This window comes from Haliotis cracherodii, unplaced genomic scaffold (genome assembly GCF_022045235.1).
Source record: "Haliotis cracherodii isolate W230 unplaced genomic scaffold, xgHalCrac1.p SCAF_6, whole genome shotgun sequence".
Lineage (NCBI taxonomy): Eukaryota > Metazoa > Mollusca > Gastropoda > Lepetellida > Haliotidae > Haliotis > Haliotis cracherodii.
In genome coordinates, this window is record NW_027266319.1 from 66,955,443 (window position 1) to 66,977,194 (window position 21,752).

At 39.3% G+C, this 21,752-nt stretch overlaps 1 protein-coding gene across 2 annotated transcripts; it reads right to left on the reverse strand.

Moving 5' to 3' along the window:
* Positions 1 to 710: 710 nt before the first annotated feature.
* LOC139445088 (4-hydroxybenzoate polyprenyltransferase, mitochondrial-like) lies at positions 711 to 20,104 on the reverse strand. Of its 2 annotated transcripts, none has more exons than XM_071226171.1 (8): positions 20,048 to 20,104; positions 18,443 to 19,016; positions 16,876 to 17,042; positions 15,806 to 15,927; positions 13,965 to 14,050; positions 6,884 to 7,017; positions 2,350 to 2,538; positions 711 to 1,041 (listed from the first exon to the last, which is right to left on the reverse strand). In XM_071226171.1, exons 2-8 carry the CDS (start codon positions 19,002 to 19,004, stop codon positions 877 to 879), a joined length of 1,425 nt encoding a protein of 474 aa, XP_071082272.1. In that variant the 5' UTR covers positions 19,005 to 19,016; positions 20,048 to 20,104; the 3' UTR covers positions 711 to 876. The 2 variants fall into 2 exon arrangements, with proteins under 2 accessions (XP_071082272.1, XP_071082273.1); XM_071226172.1 differs by lacking the exon at positions 6,884 to 7,017 and adding an exon at positions 10,983 to 11,113.
* Positions 20,105 to 21,752: the final 1,648 nt, after the last annotated feature.

A 21,752-nucleotide genomic window follows, 5' to 3' on the forward strand; every position in this document is an offset into this window, starting at 1 on the left:
GTGTTGCCCGCCGTGATATTGCTGGAATATTGCTAAAAGCGGCGTAAAACCATACTCACTCACTCACACATGAAGGTCCCTGTACACCCTGTTCATTTGTGTCAGTGTGAATGGAACTTTTGACACAGTTGTTTTCTATATCCTGTTTGTTGAGGCTGTATGTATGTAAATATGTACAAATGACCGGGGGCCACCATATAACGGCAACATATTTATCAGTGTGCAGTTGCATCTGGCTGTTCACAAAGTGTATGTCACCAGTGCAGAGGGAAATAATAAAATATTGACCAAAACATTACCAGTAGTTTTGTCATACCTCATGTTCATGAAGAAGAACTTTGGTCCTGATCATCGGTGCACCAGTAGTTTTGTCCTATCTCATGTTTATGAAGAAGAACCTTGGTCCTGATAATCGGTGCACCAGTAGTTTTGACAACCAAGTCGCCTCTAAAAATGGGGAGCTACTCTAACCTGTACATCACAAATATAAGATATACTGTAGAATTGATTTGAATTGTATGATTGCGTAATCTCATATTCTGCAAAAACTGCTCACTTTTCAGAGCATATAATACGTAAGTGAGACCCTCATCACTCCAGATTTAACTGGTTATCTTTGTTTACCCAAGGTTGAAAAACAACAACTTTTAGTAAATGCATCATATTTTATTGCATCAATATGTCTTAGACAAAAAACATGCAGGTGTCATTTGACAAATATGTCATAGTAAGCAAGACATTTTATAGTTTCATACATATAAAAAAAAGTCTTCAAAAAAATTGAAAGACCATGGAATCTTTTCATCTTTACTAACATTGCTCAATGCAATCGATTCATCAACAAGAAAGCACACCAAGTAGATTCTGAAAGACGTGTCACGGTGTGGTCCCAGCGCGTGTGTCAGTCGGGGCATGTTTAGCCTTGTCTTCTCTCAGCAGCGTCCCACACATGATGGCGATGAACATGATGACCCCGATCTGGGTGTTGGAGCGGAACTTGGCGGCACAGTCGTCAGGGTTGTTGAGATCCACCATGTACAGCTGGAACACAGGGGCTGATGTAGAGGATCAAGCACGCCTCCAAGGTCTTGGTTGAAAATGTAAAACCGCAAGCAAGGGAAAGCCCGAGGGCTTTTCAAGGTTATACACTTCCAACCAAAAGCATGGAGGCGTGTTTTATCAAACTTATGAACCAACTAAATGCAAGAAAAACCTAAAAAAATAAGGTGAGGTGAGGTGAGGGGTTTAACGTCGCGTCCAAGATTATTGCACTTATATAGCGACGTGCATGTACGTGTGTGTGTGTGTGTGGCTGCTTGTACTAGTCCGGACTGATGCCGATTTATAGTGCTAGCTCACTGAGATACCATGCCGCAGTTTAACATGAATACCCCACTCAGACACAGTATACTGACTCCGAGCCGACCAGTCCTTGTTTTAGCCCCTTAATGCCGAGCACCAGACAGGGTAACAACAAGTACCATCTTTTAACGTCTTTTGGTATGACGTGGCCGGGGATCGCACCCCGTACCTTCCCCTCTCCGGGCGGACGCTCTACCACTAGACCATGGTGGCGGTTAAAAAAATAAAAAATAAGGAAACATCAACATACCTTATAGTAAAATAAAACAGTGCATCGCGGTATATAAAGAATTTGTTCAAAGCGTGCGAGAGAAATAACATGTACAAGCATCAACTAGCTGGAGTCATGACATGACCTGCCCCGGTAGCTCAGTGGGAAAACAACTCTGTCTCGCCCATACAGACATCTTGGTCCACTGAGCCATCTATTCCCCCCTGCATGTCCAGGGTCTACAGAGATGCTAGCTGTGCACACGTTATTATCCCCCATCACAAGGTGGGAAGGGGATATAGGAATGGCCGCTGTTCTTGCGTCAGGTTTTGTTTCCCGAGCAGAACTCCGAAAAACATTTAATGTTTTATTATGAAACTATGCATATGTATCAAACACATGCTGAACTGTTTTTGTATTTCTGAATGTTTTCTATTTTTCGTGTTTCCTTGTTTTACTTAGTGCATAGAGGCTGCATTGCGGACAAGTTTTCTCACAAACTTCTGAAGTTGAAACTTTGCATGCTTATCTATGACTTACTTGTCAAGACAGAATTAAGAAGCAAATGCCATAATTATTTATTTTTTCCAGAGCATCTTCCCTCTCTCCATGCTTTACAATTTGTGCATCCTGTTTGCAGTGCAAGCTTTTAGATAATCAGCTTTAAGGTAAACACCTCAAGGTCTAAGTGCCCAATGGCAGGGGATAGTGATAACGTTGCTTTCTTGTTCCACACGGGCTTCCAATGACGTCCACGGACACCTGTCAGTACCCACCTGGTGCGTGAGATGGGCTGCTGTGGCTGCCACGCCCACATAGAAGGGCCAGGTCTGGTCACACAGGTAGCCGGACAGACTCAGACCACTGACCATCAGGCTGGAGAACCCCGCCAGCCACGGCTTGGTCTGATCCCCCAGCTTCAGCGCCGACGACTTCACGCCGATCAACATATCATCATACTTGTCCTACACAGAAACAACAACGATTTACATCAAGAATGACGACAGGTGATGGCCATGCAAGAATACAATATTGAAACCTGATCACTAATCTTTAAGATGCTTTACCGACTTACATCATATTGTGATATACTGACAACACAGACGTTTTTGGAGAATTTCCTAAGTCAATAATATATATGAGGTGAGGTGAAATGGGGTTTAACATCGTGTCCAAGATTATTGCACTTATATAGCGACATGCATGTATGTTTGTGTGTGGGGGCGGGCTGCTTGTACTAGTCCGGACTAATGTTGATTTTATCGCCCACTGAGATACCAGTTAACAGGAATACCCCACTCAGATACAGTATACTGACTCCGAGCCGACCAGTCCTTGTTTTAGCCCCTTAATGCCGAAAGCCATGCAGGGTAACAACAAGTACCATCTTTTAACGTCTTTTGGTATGACGCGGCCTTTTGCCCACCAGGCGGACGTTCTACCACTAGACCACGGAGACAGTCAAGTAATATATATGTAATTTCTTTGTGCTGGGATATGTTACAGGAATGAAGAGCTTTGTTAGATTTGGAATGAAATACAACAGAAACAGGGATGACATATGGCAAGTCCAACAATTTTCCAACTCTGATAAATTTGTAGTATTTGATCTGTTCAAAAGATCTTCAGATTACTTATGACCAATGTCCTAAATGCCTGATGATTCACCCTCACATGGCCAATATGAATTTCCCCCAGATTTCAAATATATAAGATGATCGATTTCATTTTTCTCTATTACATTTTCAGTTAAATATAGTACAGGGCCCTTTACAAAATTGCTGACGAAGCAAAAAAGCATCATTAACTTTTATTCTGTCTTCACCCCGACAATATGTCTAGCTGGCGCAGAGGAATGTGGACTTTCTCTGACTCGTCACTTGGGGGGAGGAGGGACAGGATGACAACATATGTAAGGGATGCTACACCTACCATGAAGAAACTAATCACTGGTAATATCAAATTTATTCTTTTCAAAATGTGGGGAATGTTAGGGTGTGTTCCTGCTCCATGTATTGCATAGCTTGCTGTAAGCACTGCTAAAGACTCCAGAACTAATCTAGTCATTCTAGAAAGCTTGCATCAAGAAAACTTGTAAAATTACAAATACATGTAAGAAATACAGCCTTTTTGAAATAAATCAAAAGTCAACAAAATGCATGCAGAAATTGAAGAATACAACTATAATCAAAAGAATGCCAAAGTAAAACTTGTTGATTGAACCTGAGCTGTGCTCAGGTTTCTGGACTTTGAAATTCAGCATGTTAGCAAATTTACAAGATATTACCGTATTCGACGTAATAAGCGCCCAGGGCGCTCTCAAAATTAGATATAGTGGGCTCTTTTTAGAATATTATTTTGGTGAAAAAAACAGGGTTGAAAGATAAATTTCATGGTTTATGCTGACAGCCTGAAATGTTTATATACGACAGATGTATTTTTCCAGAATTTATTTGCCCATAATTAAAGGTGCATAAATGAGTCTTGTGTACATTGATCAATCAGAAGGGGTGCTAATTGGGATTGTTCACTAGCCAATATATTAGCAAATATCGCTGTGGGCGCTTATTAAATCGAATACGGTATTTAATTAATTAATTTTGACAAGAAGTGTTGGGACATGAACATATGAGAAACGTTGTTAGTTTATGATAACAGGGTAACCATGGTAACAGTGAAGCAAACTATGTAATCATCATTATTCCCCAATCAGTTTTAGTTCTTTGTCTCCGCTCTTTCACTTGGTCATTATCAAGACGAGAGAGAGAGAGTGAGTGAGTGTGTGATTTGATGCAGCTTGGAACAGTACTTCAGTTATATCACCAGGTGTGAATTGTCTGCTGGTGGACTGTAGACCAACACGTATGGTATCGTGCTGACAGAGCAGACAAATCTGGGACAAAAACAAGAGGATCCTGGCATGTCTAAGGGACATAACTTTGCACAGTGAATTGCAGCACCTTACACCCCAACAGATGAATTTTGAAATTGTGTCAAAGAGCTTTTGTCACTATCTGAAAGCGGCAATTGATTTTTTATATGATAAACTGGGAAATAATTTCTCCATTAAATGTTTTGTATTTATGCAGTGAAATTTCAAAATGAGTCTTCCATAATTACCTCCCCTTTTAAGACAAGCCTCATTTAATATTAGTGGAAACACATGATATCAAAGTTTTTCATGCATAGGACAATACATCTTCCCGAGGCAAGAGCATCCACTAGCCTTTTTATCAAAGTCCTGTTTCCACCCTTGCCACATCAAGTCCACTTTCCTGTGCTAAATATGATTGGACTATCGCACATATCGATAGTCAAATCAGAGAACATTTCACATAATCAACATCCACGACTGGTACACCTTCATATGAAAGTGATTTAACACTGCCCGTCTTTGTTGACACGAATATATGTCTTTTTTTTATTTTCTAAACCCCCCATCAATTGCCTATGTTTTTGTGTCAGGGATAAAATTGGGATTGTTTTTGTTATCTGATCGACTAGGTTGTCGCTTATGGCAGTCGCCATCTTTGTGAAGCTATACGAGATAACAATGATCTGATTGGATATCGTGTTTTCATTACAAGGGTCACAACTCATGATCTAGTGAGTGAGTGAGTGAGTGAGTTGGGTTTAACGCCGTTTTTAACAGTATTCCAGTTATATCACAGCATGTCAGCTTAATGTGTGAGGAAAGCCGAAGTGATGCAGGTCTTAGACGTTTACCACTTCAGTGAAACCAACATGCACGGGTATGGTGCTGACAAACCTAGAAACATAATCGGGGCAAACCGGGATTCGAAACCACAGTTATAGGTTTCTGGCGTGCTAAAGGGATGCACAGCGAATCGCGGCGCCTTAGAGGACTGGGCTACTCGTGCCCCCCAACTCATGATCTACGAGGCTGCACAAGGGTGGGGCCAGGAAAAGTTGGCTTGATGTGGCAAGGGTAGAAACTAGGCTTTGACATAGGCTAGTGGAATCCCGAGCCTCGGGAAGATGAGGACAACAAGAATAGAAAGCAGAAGAATCATAACTGTCTTAGAATAAGAAGGAACACAGTCTTAGTCAAGTTAAAGCAGAGTCTGTCTTAATGAATCAACAGTGTTCCTGGGGTTAACAGGGGTTACAACAGTCTTGGCCTGAAGATTGCTATTCAACATTTCCAGAATATCTGAGCAATAGGTAGGTACTGAGCTGCCAAGTCCTGAATAACAAGTCCCAGCTGACTTCAACTGACTTCAACTAACTTCAACTGAATGATTGCAGAATTTCAGAACCTCGTTTTCTAGCATTATCCAACTTTGTGACTTGCACAGTTGCCTGAATACATTCTATGACCAGTCTTAGACTGGCAAATACAAGAATTGCATTTAACTGCCATGTAGGGTCAGAAATTATTTTATATTGAAAATACAAAATATAAAATATTATTGAAAATACAAAATATAAAATAATTTCTAACCCTGCATGGGTTATTTTGAATTAAATTATTTTATATTGAAAATACAAAATATAAAATAATTTCAAACCCTGCATGGGTTATTTTGAATCAAATTATTTCATATTGAAAATACAAAACATAAAATAATTTCAAACCCTGTATGGGTAATTTTAAATTAAATTATTTTATATTGAAAATATAAAATATAAAATAATTTCTAAACCTGCATGGGTTATTTTAAATTAAATTATTTCATATTGAAAATACAAAATATAAAATAATTTCTAACCCTGCATGGGTTATTTTAAACTAAAATATTTTATATTGAAAATACAAAATATAAAATAATTTCTAACTCTGCATGGGTTATTTTGAATCAAATTATTTAATATTGAAAATACAAAATATAAAATAAATTCTAACCCTGCATGGGTTATTTTGAATTAAATTATTTCATATTGAAAATACAAAATATAAAATAATTTCAAACCCTGCATGGGTAATTTTAAATTAAATTATTTTATATTGAAAACATAAAATATAAAATAATTTCTAAACCTGCATGGCAGTTTAATGCATATTTTTATTTGCCAGTTCAAGACTGGTCACTGAATGTATTCAGGCAACCTGTCCACAAAACTAATCGGCTACAGAGAGGCCATCCTCCTAATCAAAGGCAATAGTCCACAAGGAAAGTTCTTCCTGAATTCTAGTTTTGGACAAACGGACCTAATCACTAGCCCTGACTTGTTGCTGCTCTTGACAAAACTGGAAGAGGAAATCCCAACTAAACCAACTACTCCAACCCAAAGCTATTGGCACCCCCATCCCCACCCCCGGTGATCGTTGCAAGTACCAATACTCACTTGGTGAGCATAGATGGTGTCATATATAAGTGTCCATGCTATACTGCCTGCGTACATAGGCACTAAAACCGACCAATCGGTATAGCCCTTCACTGCGGACCACCCAAACAGCACGCCGTAGTTGAAGGTGAAACCTAGCAGGGACACCAAAAATTGTCTGTGAAATAGGAAAAGCTATATTCACACTGAAGGTGGGTAACATCCATTTTGGTGTCTTTACAAGACAACACTTGGGGATTAACTGTTTGGAGATACCATGGACCCTAAATATAGAGTATTAAGTGTCCATGGCGATACAGATATAGACCTATTTTCTGAATCATCAAGTCACATCCTTATTTGGAATGCTACAATTAAACAAAATGCTTCTAAATATTTTTACATTGATCATTAGTTTCAAATAGTTGAGAATTTGATGCTCCATGAATGTTAAATTTCAAGTGTCCTCTTGTAGGCAGAACCAAAGGGACATAACCCTTGCGAGTGATTGGCTGCAGACCAGCACAAAAGATGTAACTGCCTCTTCTAAATGATGTAAAATTTTCATCTGAAACACAAACTGTAAATTCTGGGTAGAGATGGGGTGATGTTAGTTGCAAACTCAAAGACAAGCTGTGCATAAATCTGTACAAAAAAACAAGTACCATTATATTCTAGTAAGTATGTTAGCATGCATGTTGCTAGTGCTAGGCGTTCTCCAATCATTGCTTCATGACGATAAACAGACTGATACTTATATCAATGATCAGAGATGTCAGTTGATCAATTACTAGTTGTAATAAGTTTCCGTTCATGACATAATACGACCGAGGTGACACCTCAATCTCATTAAAATCAAACCTTAGTTCTCGCTACCGCTAAACAAAGATCTGAGGACATCCCATTAGGGGTCACGTCAGAACGACATTTCATCCGACCAATCAGAGCATCGCTTACCAGATTATGAAAGTGACAGTCGGAATGTGATTTCTGATCATGTAGCCTCGAAAACTTTAACTCTGAACGATAGTTACGAGTTTAACGACTTAAAACCATACAATCTAGACCATCTATTAGCCATTCCAGAATGTTCTTTTGTTCAGGTTTCAAATTTGTAATCGAGAATTTGTCAAAATATGTTTCAAGGCGTAGTCGCCAATTTGAAATTAGTGCTGTAAGGCACGAGAAAGCTGCATTCTGATTGGTCATTCCATTGGTCGGTCAAAATTCGCGCAAGGTCAGTCTGACGTGACCCGTAATGGGATGTCCTCAGATCTTTGTTTAGCGGTAGCGAGAACTAAGATCTGATTTTAACGAGATAGGGTGACACCTATACCTCCATGCACTCAATGGCCGCCTATGAAGATGCCAATTGCAGCTGAATCAGGTCTGTTCTCTGATGTACCACAACTAGCTCACACTGTAAACATATTACAGACATGAGATCCCCCCCCCCCCCCCAATACTAGTTTCCTAAACATAATCTCTTCTTAATTTTTCAAGCCACCTGCCTCACCACCAAACAGTACTCTAACATCATCTTATTGCCCACAAGTCCCTTAAAGATGAAGAAACATAATTGAATTGATTGAAGCCTTATCATTAATAAAACTATAGACAATGAATAATTGTTTTGACTTTCCCAATAACTGATTGAATACTACAACTTTTTTGACAAACTGATCTTATTGTTTTGACGACAACCCTCTCTATCTATACTATGAATGTACTTAATGCATCTGTGTCCTCGCATGTCTAAAAATAAAAATGACTACAAAGTAACCAAGGTAACAGCTCATTCCATCGAAACCATGGCAAAGTGCTACATACGATTTTCATGCATTTCTAATCTTCTACTTGAATCACATATTTTCATTCGTAAATATAGCAACTGAATGTGAACTCACCGACACAGAAGTACACTACATGCACCAGGTCGAAGCACAAAACATGTGAGACAGGTAGAGGCACAAAACACGCAGGAGAGACGAGTGCAGAGAAGGGAAGGAACAGTGTACCCTGAGTAGTAGCCATGGTTACCAATCCCCTATTTTGTGCATCATCATCAGCCAATCTCTACATCACTCGCAGGGGCTACCGAACGACCCGTTACAATAGTCTGCCTATTTGTGCTGTGGGATTTAAAACGCACTTCTACATCTCAAGACAAATCTTTCGAAAAATATAAACCAAAAACTGTAAACGTTAATGCGAGTATAAGATCTGACTTGTGTAACACTTGGAACTAAAACAATCTATGTCGGTTGACCTGACCTGTTGCCTGTCATTGTGTTTCCTACATTGAGTTCCATGGAAGTAGGATCACATGCCAAGTGGGAGAAGCAAACGCTATTAATCAAGTGAACAGTTAGCATATCCAAGTTTTTTGTTTGTTTGTTAAACACCGCATTCAGCAATATTCCAGCTAAAAGACGGCGGTCTGTAAATAATCAAGTCTGAACCAGACAATCCAGTGATTGACATCATGAGCATCAATCCACGCAATTGGGACATGATGACATGCATCAACCAAGTCAGCGAGCCTGACCACCCAATCACTTTAGTCGCCTTTTACAGCAAGCATGGGTTGCTGAAGACCTATTCTACCCCGGATCTTCACAGGTAGTGAGAGAAGTAAACGTTGTTAATCAAGTGAACTCTTAGCACTCCATGGCATATCCAAGTAATCTTTTTTTTTTCCAGATTAACAAGTAAGTGCTTTCAGATTTCATGAAACATAAATTTCCTGATTTACAGTATACCAGATACTTTTTGTTACATTATAGTGCTGGGATGAGTCCAATTTACTACCCGGGTACCCACCACTTTATTACCCGACCCTACCCGGGTACCCACTGTAGATATTTAGAGATAGGTACAAACTGTCCGATTTGGAAAAGTTTGACCTTAGCCCTGAAAAAATGTATTTTGATACACGTGTAAAATGATCTGGTCATGCATACACTGAAGTTTACTGCATGAAGTTATATCTTTATTCAAACATATAGAAGTCAGAAGGAATGGCTGCATTGTCAGAAAGAAATGGGAACATTAGTGACTTGTAGTGTAACCATAGAGTTTTAGATAATGTTTGTCATTAAACAATATATCACGAGTACCCGAGTTACCTGTCCCAGCACTATTACATTACTTGGTTGAACATGAACTATGGATAAGTATTCTGGACAAAACAAACACAACACCAGTGTGACAGTTATGTGGGGTCTGCCATCTAGGTTAAAAAAGTCAGTATCAACGAACAAATCAGGGATCAGTAACCATGACGACCCGGGCTGGTGCGTGGGTGAGGAGCAGGCAGGATGCAGACAAGCAGAGCGGGATGGCAGCGTACTCCGAGCACAGCTTCCAGGCCTTACAGTTCAACTGTTCCTATTGTTTGGATTGTTATTCAGGTTTGGCAGATCCATCTAATGATGCAGTCAGTCCCTGGGTGTGGGCTTGAAGGGTCATTCAGAATGTTTGGTAGGAGTGATGTGTGGAAACACATATAATTTCTAAAAAATTAAATTAGAATACCTCTATTGCAAAAAAAGAAACCATCTATAAATATCAACACAATAATAAAAGTTCAGGCATTAAAAAATAAAGAGTATAATAATTTTTCAGGCCGTGACAACCCAATGACACAAAAGTATTTCTTCACTACCAAAAAGTAGTTCTCTACTACAAAAAAGTAGTTCCTTACTACCCAAAAGTAGTTCTTTACCATCCAAAAGTAGTTCCTTACTACCCAAAAGTAGTTCTTTACCATCCAAAAGTAGTTCTTTACTACCAAAAAGTAGTTCCTGAGTACCAAAAAGTAGTTCTATAGTACCAAAAAGTAGTTCCTGAGTAACAAAAAGTAGTTCTTTACTACCAAAAAGTAGTTCCTGAGTACCAAAATGTAGTTCATTTCCTTTTCACATACATAATAGATGAGAAGGCAAAAAACAGCATCTACAATTTCTATTTAAAAAAAAATATATATATATATGAAATATACAAAATATACAAGATATAAATAAGAAAAGAAACACAATCTACCAAATATTCTCAACCACCTTCCAACGCGGCCATCACGGAGACAACATAAATAAGTAACGAGATGGTCTGCAAGTACCTGGTGCGAATAGATTGTGTCATAGAATACAGTGTACACAACGCACGCCAGGTATAGCGGCACTATGGTGGGGTCCAGAGTGCTGCGGAGTGCCGACCACGCCAGGAGGACACCCCAGTTTAATGTTACACCTGAAAACATACGACCATCCTCACGCTTCATTCGTTATTTTAAATATGTGAAATCCGATATAAACATCAACTACCATAATGATTATGCAATACATTAATCAAACCAACCAATAATATACAGTGGAATCTGTCCAAATCGGACTGTAAAATTTGAATTTCGGTGAAGCAGACTCCGGTCTCCTCAGTTCCTTAACAAATTATCATTACTCAAACTGACCTACAACTCTCTCATTAAGACTTTTCACACTTCGGACTTCGAACTAAAATTACGGTCCCAACAACCAATTTACTATTGTAAAGAACCTGTCTAAATCGGACTGGACCAGACACTTGGTTGTCCGCTTAGTTATTTAGAATTGTAGAATTGCTTTATGAGATTTGTCGTTTTGTCTTATTGTCCTCTGTGTGATCCGGTCCTCACCGTAAACTGGATCTTTTTACCAGTCCCAACTGAGTCCGAATTGGACAGATTCCACTGTATAGCCAGTCATCAAATACACTTCCTAACATTGACTGAACATGTTTCCCATAGTTTCATCTTCCTGGTCAATACACTTTCATTCTGACACAGATACCATCTTCCTGAGGCAAGGGAATTAACTGACGACAAAAGTCCAGTTTCCACTCTTGTCGAACTAGGCTGGAATTTCTGGGCTCGATTGTAGCGCCACCAGTGGCTATTACGAGTTATGTCCCTTCTATGTCCCTCCTGCTGACCAATCAGATTGCATTTGCTTCAAACAAAATGGCCGCCCAGTCAACACGATCTGATCGAGAATCAAGATATATTTTGTAATAAAACAGGTCTTAATTTGCGAAGTGCATCAAATCACGTGAGCACCTTGATTAAAAACATGAAAAGATTTGGAAAATATCTGTTGACATTAAGTTGACAGTAGACATGCTTTGCAATTCCGACAATCGAATGAAATCTCCACGGCAGTTTACAAACCGGATGTCAATTTCATAAAGCAATATTGATTGGACTATGCATAGACTCCATAACTCCATAAGTCAAGCAAGGGTGGAAACTGGACTTTTAGGGTCAAGTAACTCCCTTGCCTAAGGAAGATGCACAGACACCTGCACAGCCACATCAGCTGTATTGTACTGTTAGTGTTATCAGTGTGTTGCTCTACTCATGCACACAGGAAGGTGTGGTACACTCTGCAGGTTGCCTAGACTACAACACCAGTAACCATGGTAACCTGTCACACAAGGAAAGCAGGGATACTAATGGACGTCCCAGACCGGCACACACACTTCTCTAACAGGACCAAATTTTGAACCAGTTAAACTTCATTTTAGGCCAGTCCAATTTAATTCTTGTCTTCAGGACTTAAAATGAGGAAAACACGAATTAAAAACACATTTGAATTAAAAACACATTTGAATAAAAATGGCTAAATTTGTTATTGAATTGTATCTATTACAATATATATATATATATTTTTTTTTTTCCACACACTAGCATTTTAGCAGTTCCATCTGGGTGGGCAAAAATTCTGTTTATTAGCTTCAGGTGATGACTTTGTCAATATAACACAAATTTTGAGATAATTGGTTACAAGACACAATTATTCCTATTACATTGTTTTAAAAAGGCTAAAAGGTGAAAGTCAGACCTGAAACACAAGGAATGAAAGAGATTGGCCGTTCCTTACTTGCAAACAAACATCCGGGGTAGAATAGGTCTTCAGCAACCCATGCTTGCCGTAAAAGGCAACTTTGCTTGCCGTAAGAGGCGACTAACGAGATCGGGTGGTCAGGCTTGCTGACGTGGTTGATGTATGTCATCGATCCCAATTGGATGAATGCTCATGATATTAATCACTGGATTGTCTGGTCCAGACTCAATTATTTACCGACCGCCGTCATATAGCTGGAATATTGCTGAGCACGGCGTTAAACAACAAACCAACCAACGAACCAACTCATTAAGCCAAACCATTTCTTTTATAAATGAACCCATAATAAATTCTGAAAAAGTGAACAAAAAAAATCAACATTCTGAGGTCAACAATTAGTGATGTATAATTATTTATAATGCATTTTATGAGGTGAAATGGAAAATGTGCCAGTTCCATGGCAATATTGAATACTCTCATCGAGCATTCCTCCACAACCTGTGACAATACAAATATCCCTATCAAGAGTTGAGAAGTATACATGAGATGACTGGGATGTCCACTCTGTGTATTGCTGCCTGAAGCCATGGTGAGGTTAGTCTAGTAAATGCCATTACAGTGGACATAAGAGTATAAACCTGATGAATCATTGCTAACATCAATATCAATGCTATGAATATTGAAAAATAACCCAAACTTACAGAACGTTTGCACACAGAGAATTCAAACCTTAAACGATGTGCTGATTATTGTGATTAACATAATTGCAATTTACCTAAAGTATGATTTGATCCAATGATCAGCAGACCCTAACACAACAAAGGGACATAACTCTAAAAAGTGAAATTCAGTAGGCTTACATACAGTATTAACATCCAATAGTAGATAACGGTAGGCTTATATACCGTATTGATAGTTTCTGGCAGATGATATCCACAATGAGACTTGAAGACTGTCATAACGTCACAAAATACTGCAAACAATTTACGACAGATACTCTGAGCTGTTACAGACGAAAACTGATAAATATTGCTTTAACCAACATTGGATTATTACAAATCATAGAAACAATCAAACTAATGTTTTATCACCTAAAACTGTTGATCTTTTATTATAAAATATAATGTAATTTTTTTACTTTGCACAAAAAAATCACTTGTTCAATAGTATGGATAGTGTAACGGTAAAACGTGGACTTCATCCGCAAGGCTGAAGAATCTCACCCAGCATCAGCTGTGGCCAGTACGTGTACCGCTTGGCCAGCGGGTAGGTGATCACCAGGCCCATGGACGCCGCCCCCAGGAGGATGCTGGGGAGAAGAAGGTGGAAACTTACTTTTGAAGTTGCCTAAAAAAGATAGTTACTTGCCCTGTATGTGTTAAAACTGAACCTCATTTGTATGTTCTAATGTGAACCTCATTTGTATGTGTTAAACCTGAACCTCATTTGTATGTGCTAATGTGAACCTCATTTGTATGTGTTAAACCTGAACCTCATTTGTATGTGCTAATGTGAACCTCATTTGTATGTGTTAAACCTGAACCTCATTTGTATGTGTTAAAACTGAACCTTATTTGTATGTGTTAAACCTGAACCTCATTTGTATGTGTTAAACCTGTACCTCATTTGTATATGTTAAACCTGAACCTCATTTGTATGTGTTACAACTGAACCTCATTTGTATGTGTTAATGTGAACCTCATTTGTATGTGTTAATGTGAACCTCATTTGTATGTGTTAAACCTGAACCTCATTTGTAAGTGTTAAACCTGAACCTCATTTGTATGTGTTAAACCTGAACCTCATTTGTATGTGTTAAACCTGAACCTCATTTGTATGTGTTAAAATGTAACCTCATTTGTATGCATTAAACCTGAATCTCATTTGTATGTGTTAATGTGAACCTCATTTGTATGTGTTAATGTGAACCTCATTTGTATGTGTTAAAACCGAACCTCATTTGTATGTGTTAATGTGAACCTCATTTGTATGTGTTAATATGAACCTAATTTGTATGTGTTAAAACTGAACCTCATTTGTATGTGTTAATATGAACCTCATTTGTATGTGTTAATGTGAACCTCATTTGTATGTGTTAAAACTGAACCTCATTTGTATGTGTTAAAACTGAACCTCATTTGTATGTGTTAAACCTGAATCTCATTTGTATGTGTTAATGTGAACCTCATTTGTATGTGTTAATGTGAACCTCATTTGTATGTGTTAAAACCGAACCTCATTTGTATGTGTTAATGTGAACCTCATTTTTATGTGTTAATATGAACCTAATTTGTATGTGTTAAAACTGAACCTCATTTGTATGTGTTAATATGAACCTAATTTGTATGTGTTAAAACTGAACCTCATTTGTATGTGTTAATGTGAACCTCATTTTTTTGTGTTAAAACTGAACCTCATTTGTATGTGTTAATGTGAACCTCATTTGTATGTGTTAAAACTGAACCTCATTTGTATGTGTTAAAACTGAACCTTATTTGTATGTGTTAAAACTGAACCTCATTTGTATGTGTTAAAACTGAACCTCATTTGTATGTGTTAATGTGAACCTCATTTGTATGTGTTAATGTGAACCTCATTTGTATGTGTTAATGCGAACACTACCTGTAAGTGACCCATGAAGGATCGGGTGGTCAGGCTCACTGAATTGTAATCTTATCCTAATTGAAGCTCATGATGTCAGTCACTGGATTGTCTGGTCCAGACATGATTATTTAGAGACCACCATCATATAGCTGGAATATTGCTGAGTGCGGCATTGTACAAACAAACTGCCTGAACATGCCTGAATGTGTTAATGTGAACCTGCTAGCCCACTAAGATACCATGCCACAGATTAACATGAATACCCCACTGAGAAACAGCATATTGATTCCGAGCCATGATCTGTTTTAGCCCCTTAATGCCCAGCGCCAGGCAGGGTAACAAGTCTTTAGGTATGACGAGACCGGGGATCAAACCCCGACCTTCCGCTCTCCAGATGGACATTCTACCACTAGACAACGGAGGCAACGGAGGCAGTCTTATGCTTTAATGTGAACATTACCTGTATGTGTTGAACTGTAGCAGGATACCAAGGGCCAGACCAAGCTGAGTTCCAAGTAATGCTAACGCCTGGAAAGAACTTAGCTCTCCTGATGCCAAAGGGCGGGTCTTTGTCCTTTCAACCTGGAAACATTAATTAAAAGTCGATCATTTACTTATTCTTTGATATGTTTTCCTTTTATAGCTTCTTCTAGCGATATCAACATTTTATCCATGTGCAATATTGGGTCCTCAGGAATTTCTTGTTAATCCTAAATAAACATCAACATTTTTTGCTAATTGTGTTGAATGTGCTATTTAAAAAATCTGTGAGTGAGTTGGGTTTTGAAAAGATGTTGTCAGCTTGGTGTGAGAGGTGAGGTGAGGTGAGGTGAAATTGGGTTTAACGTCGCTCCCAAGATTATTGCACTTACATAGCAACGTGCATGCACGTGTGTGTGTGTGTGGCTGTTGTACTAGTCCGGACTCATGCCGATTTATAGTGCTAGCCCACTGAGATACCATGCCGCAGTTTAACATGAATACCCCCACTCAGACACAGTATATTGACTCCGAGCCGACCAGTCCTTGCATCTTAAGCCTCTTAATGCCAAGCGCCAGGCAGGGTAACAAGAAGTACCATCTTTTAACGTCTTTTGGTATGACGCAGCCATGGATCAAACCCCTGACCTTCCGCTCTTCGGGCGGACGCTCTACCACTAGGCCACGGAGGCTGTCCCTTGGTGTGAGAAAAAAGCATAAACTGACACATGACCACATGAGAATGGTGCTGACAGTCCAAGTGTGGAAGCTGGGATTTGAACCCAGACCAGCAGATGCTACCCTAGGATTCAACATGGCATTTCTAAAAAGTGAGTGAGTACTGTTTTACGCCGCTTTTAGCAATATTTCAGCAATATCACAGCAGGGACACCAGAAATGGGTTCAGACATTGTACCCGTTTTGGGAATCGAACCCAAGTCCACGGTGTGACGAGCGAACACTTTAACCACTCGGCTACCCCACCACCACAATTCAAGAGATCAATAATAATGTGATTATTATTAAGAATAATAAGACAATACAACTCACCATCTTGTCAAAGTCTTTGTCCCACATGTCATTGATGATGCAGCCCGCGCCCCGCATGAGAAAGGACCCTGCACCGAACATGAACAGGAAGTAGGGGTCGGGGAGGTGACCAGGGTCAGCAGCCATAGCGATGCTCCATGTACACGGCCAGTACAGCAGGTAGGTCCCTGCAGGCACACAGACACGTCCATTACAAACATGGCCCTGCTCGACAACCCCATCTTGCCGAGGCAAGGGAGTGAACGAACTATAAAAGTCCAGTTTCCCCCCTTGCTGAAATAGGGTGGAATTATGGAGTTATATTTAGCTAGAGTAATGAGTTATAGTCCAATCTAACTGCATTGCGAAATTACCATCTGGTTCGTAAACTGCCAGGAAGATTTCGGTCGATTGCAGGATTAGCAAAGCAGGCATACCGTCAACTTAGTGTCAACAGGTATTTTCCAAATATCTTCATGTTTTTAATCAAGGTGCTCACGTGATTTGATGCACTTCGCCAAGTGATCAATACAGATCTTGTATACAATATAGATCTTGATTCTCGATCAGATCGTCTTGACTGGGCGCTGCCATTTTGTTTGAAGCAAATGCAAGTGATATGAGAAGTGGAATCTGATTGGTCAATAGGAGGGACACAGAAAGGACATAACTCATAATAGCCACTAGTGGCGCTAGGATCGAACCTACAAATTTTGGCCTAATTCTGCAAGGTGATCGAGTTACGACAGTTATAGTGTAAGACCATCGTAAGTCTATATTGAGTGTAAACAGGAGTAAATATGGTCATTATTGGTTTTGTAAAGCTCACTAAACACATAACACTGCATCCTCAATTATCCTCTGTATCATATTCCTCCATTCTATTAGGATAAATACTCCATTTCCCACCATAGCTTCGTCTAGGACGTCACGTCGCCACCTTCTTCACTACTATGTCTAACTTCATACTCAATTTCTTTCGATCATAAGAGTAACTTGATTGGATGACTATATTTAGTGTTATGCTGTTAGAGTCGGAAAAAAACAAAGCAGTGGTAGCAAATGGGTCCTGGGTATAAATCAAACAAGAACGGAGATCTCTGTATAAAACACTGGATACTTGAGGATTTTATTGTTTAATCATGTTAATGCCGCACTCAGCATTTTTTCAGCTACATGACGGCGAGCCTGTAAATAATCGATTCTCAACCAGACAACCCAGTGCTTGATATTGTGTTTGTTTGTTTCTTGTTTAACACCACACTCAGCAATATTTCAGTTTTATGAGGGCGATCTGTAAATAATCGATTCTGGACCTGACAACCCAGTGATTGACATCATGAGCATCAATCCATGCAATTGAGATACGATGACATGCATCAACCAAGTCAGCGAGTCTGACCACCCGTTAGTCACCTTTTACGACAAGCATAGTCGCTTTTTACAGCAAGCAAGGGTTCCTGAAGACCTATTCTACTCCGGATCTTCATGGGTCCAACAATATTGGGAATGATCAACTGATAACTGATGACTGACATGTAACACACAAAAACCAGAAGTATCAGCTTAGTATGACCTGATGCCCTACCTATAGGCTTATCAAAGCGGATGAGCCTCAGGTAAGGTTTGACCGACTGCGGCGAGGACTCGAGGATGGAGGTGGTGAAGCTGATTGGACGTCTTGTGCTGACCAATCCGTGTCGTGTGTTTAGGAGTGGATGGGTCTGGAACACTTGCTGTGGGCGGCGCAGGGAATGAAACGCCCGCGATGGAGAAGATGTTGATACATCTTGTCCCAAGGCTGGTGACATCGCCCTAAACTTGGTTAGCTGCATCTTTGATCCATGCTCCACTGATAAACTGTTCTTCAAGTCTTCATAAGGAATTTGTCTTAGTGGATGTTTCCCATGTTCAAAATGTCTTGATATGAGAGAGTTACTTGATGTGTGGACATTTACATAGTTTGGAATTAGATGGTTCTTTGGGGCAAGCTTCCAGTCTTTGACCTGTCCTCTGGTTGATGCCCAGTGGTCAGAATGTCCCCGGCAGCTTGACCAGTGATAGCAGGTGCCCTGAGCAGTGACAGGGAGGAGACAGGACAACACCCTGGAGTGACCAGCCAGCTGTCTCCCGGCCAACACCGACATCATGGCAAACTCTCTCTGCAACACAAGGACACTGAATATTGCTGACTCAACACTGATTACCGTACTTCCTCTATTAGACGCCGGGTCTCTAATAGAAGCCGGGTCAATTGTTCAGTGCAAAAATAGAAGCTGGGCCTCTAATAGACGCCGGGTCGATCAATTGATACAATTAATTATCCCTTTTTGGGACCTAAATTACACAATGAGGACTCCCTTTCTCTTCCGGTAACTCCAAGTGTGTCTGAAAACGGTCCTCGATCCGATATGTCACGAGTGCGTGGCTTTGACTTAACGTTTGAAAGTGGTCATAGTGAAATGGGTGTATTAATAGACCCCGGGCCTGTAATTGACGTCGGGTCAAAGGCTTGTCCGAAATAAATAGAAGCCTGGGCGTCTAATAGAGGAAATACGGTAATGTGTAGATTCTAGTGCGTGTCGTCTACTCTCCAGAACACAGCGTTAGAAATTGGCACTAGTCCTGTAGTCCTTGCCAAACTGCCCAATAGTTAAAGTATCATAAGGATTAGTAGAAATTTTCCATTTTTAAGAGTATTGTTACATGTTATCATTATAAGGACTAGTGGACTAAAACTGTTAGTTTCTACCGCTGAATAGGATAAATGATGAATAGTTATTATGCTCCTGTCTAATTTAAATTAGTGTACATGCTCGACTCCCTTGAAATTTAGTTAAAGTTGACTGTAATCCACGCACGCACGCACGCACGCACACATACAGACATAAGAAATAACATATTTACTCATTAGTAGATGATTAACAGAAGATGGGCACATACACGGTAGTTGTATTTCTTTAATGCTAGACCTAACAATCGCTACTGAATTAACAAGTTGTTGGCCGTAATCTCTTACTAGGAAGAATGATCATTTGATCGAAAACTGGACAACCCTAACACAGTTGAGTAGAGTATTCTATGTCCAATATATGCAAACACTAAGCTCTTTTTATTCAACCCTAACATCACAATATGCAACATCAACACCCTGCAATAATTATCCATATCGCAAAAAGTGCATTAATTGTACCTGAATGTGCTATTTCAATTCAGGAACAAGCAGGAACGCTACCAGGGCAGCCTTGACCTAGACTTTAGAGTTATCTCCCTTGGACCACTTTGCCTTGTTCTTATCATCGTTGAAGGTCTAACAAGGTCATATTTCAGTACAACTGCTTCTACATTTTTAGAAACTTAACTTCGGACAAGAAAAGACTTTAGTTGGATAGATCTAATTGACACACTAAGAGTGTCAATGACCTATTCAGTGCAATATTTTTGTTGACGCACGTGGACAATCAAAATAATTACGATAATGTAGATTTTTAGAAGGTTTGACAATTTTACTGAAACGTATCAGTTATTCATATAGATCTACGTGTGTATATTACTTGAAAATTATATTTCCACATCATCGTGGATTAAACGGGTGTAAGTTGAGTAAAACCATACGCATCTTAGTTCTCGGTTCTAGCTTAATAGTAAACAAGAGGAAATTGGTGAAAACTAAAAAAAACCGAACAAACTGTTCTGTGAAACGATTCAAATGAGGCGTTTATAAAATACAATAGTAAAGAAACATGCGCAGTACTGTACGTAAACAATGTCAGCCTTAATTTGGTCCTTTGCTTAAATATTTGCTCTGCTTAAAGCCACTTTTCAGATTCTTGCTGTGCAAGCTATAATATGTAGTCATAAAATACTGTAAAAATCAATGTTTTTTCTTCTAATTGTTTTCCTGTTAGCCCACAGTTATATCAGAAATCAATTTGCAGTCTGTACAATGTAAATAATATTTTCACTTTCACTTCTCTTAATACTTTATAAAGCTCAAGTTGAAGTGACGAAACTAAACCTTAAGAACAATCTCATGGGGATAATACTCCACTGTAAGGTGCAAACTCTGAATATTGTATTGTTTGTCGGGGTTTTTTTTACAAACGAAGTAGTTATAATCAGTATAAAACGTAATTAAAATACCCAACAGTATTTACGTACTTGAAAATATTTAACTTACAAAGATATCTCATGTTTATGTCATGTTTGTACTATAATGGAAAAAAAATAGAAAAAAAACACCGAGTGACGTTTACAAATAGTTTTGCTTCATTTTTTTCACAAACTTGTGTATTTTACAGCTAACGAACGTGCTTGGAGACGTGGCAAATATCTTCCTGCTACGCATGATTATAGAAATTGGCTGGATATTTCTTGATAGCTTGGTAGACCGCCTCCTTGGGCTAGTGGTAGAGTGTCCGCCCGGAGAGCGGAAGGTCCGGGGTTCGATCCCCGGCTGCATCATATCAAAAGACGTTAAAACATGGTACTTGTTGTTATCCTGTCTGGCGCTCGGCATTAAGAGGCTAAAACAAGGACTGGTCGGCTTGGAGTCTGTATACTGTGTCTGAGTGGGGTATTCATGTTAAACTGCGGCATGGTATCTCAGTGAGCTAGCACTATATTTCGGCATCAGTCCGGACTAGTACAAGCAGCCACACAAACACACACAGGTACATGCACTATACAAGTGCAATAATCTTGGACGCGACGTTAAAACCCATTTCACCTCTTGATAGCTTGGTGGTATTTTCCATTAAATCTTGGTACAGTACATTTGCAATTGTACCTCGTTTTTACAGCAAATAATATGTATATTTATGTAACAAATGTTATATTTGGGATAACACTTTCTTAGTAAAGTACAGATTCTCGTACTTTTGGGTTTTTTTCGGGAT

Excerpts from the sequence above, each read along its gene's own strand:
- LOC139445088 (XM_071226171.1), bottom strand. The coding sequence starts at position 19,004 with ATGATGTCGGTGTTGGCCGGGAGACAGCTGGCTGGTCACTCCAGGGTG. Across the intron at positions 17,043-18,442 it reads CCGCTTTGATAAGCCTATAG|GGACCTACCTGCTGTACTGG; the intron begins GTAGGGCATCAG and ends GTGTGCCTGCAG. Across the intron at positions 7,018-13,964 it reads CTGGCCACAGCTGATGCTGG|GTTTCACCTTCAACTACGGC; the intron begins GTGAGATTCTTC and ends TGTCCCTGCTAG.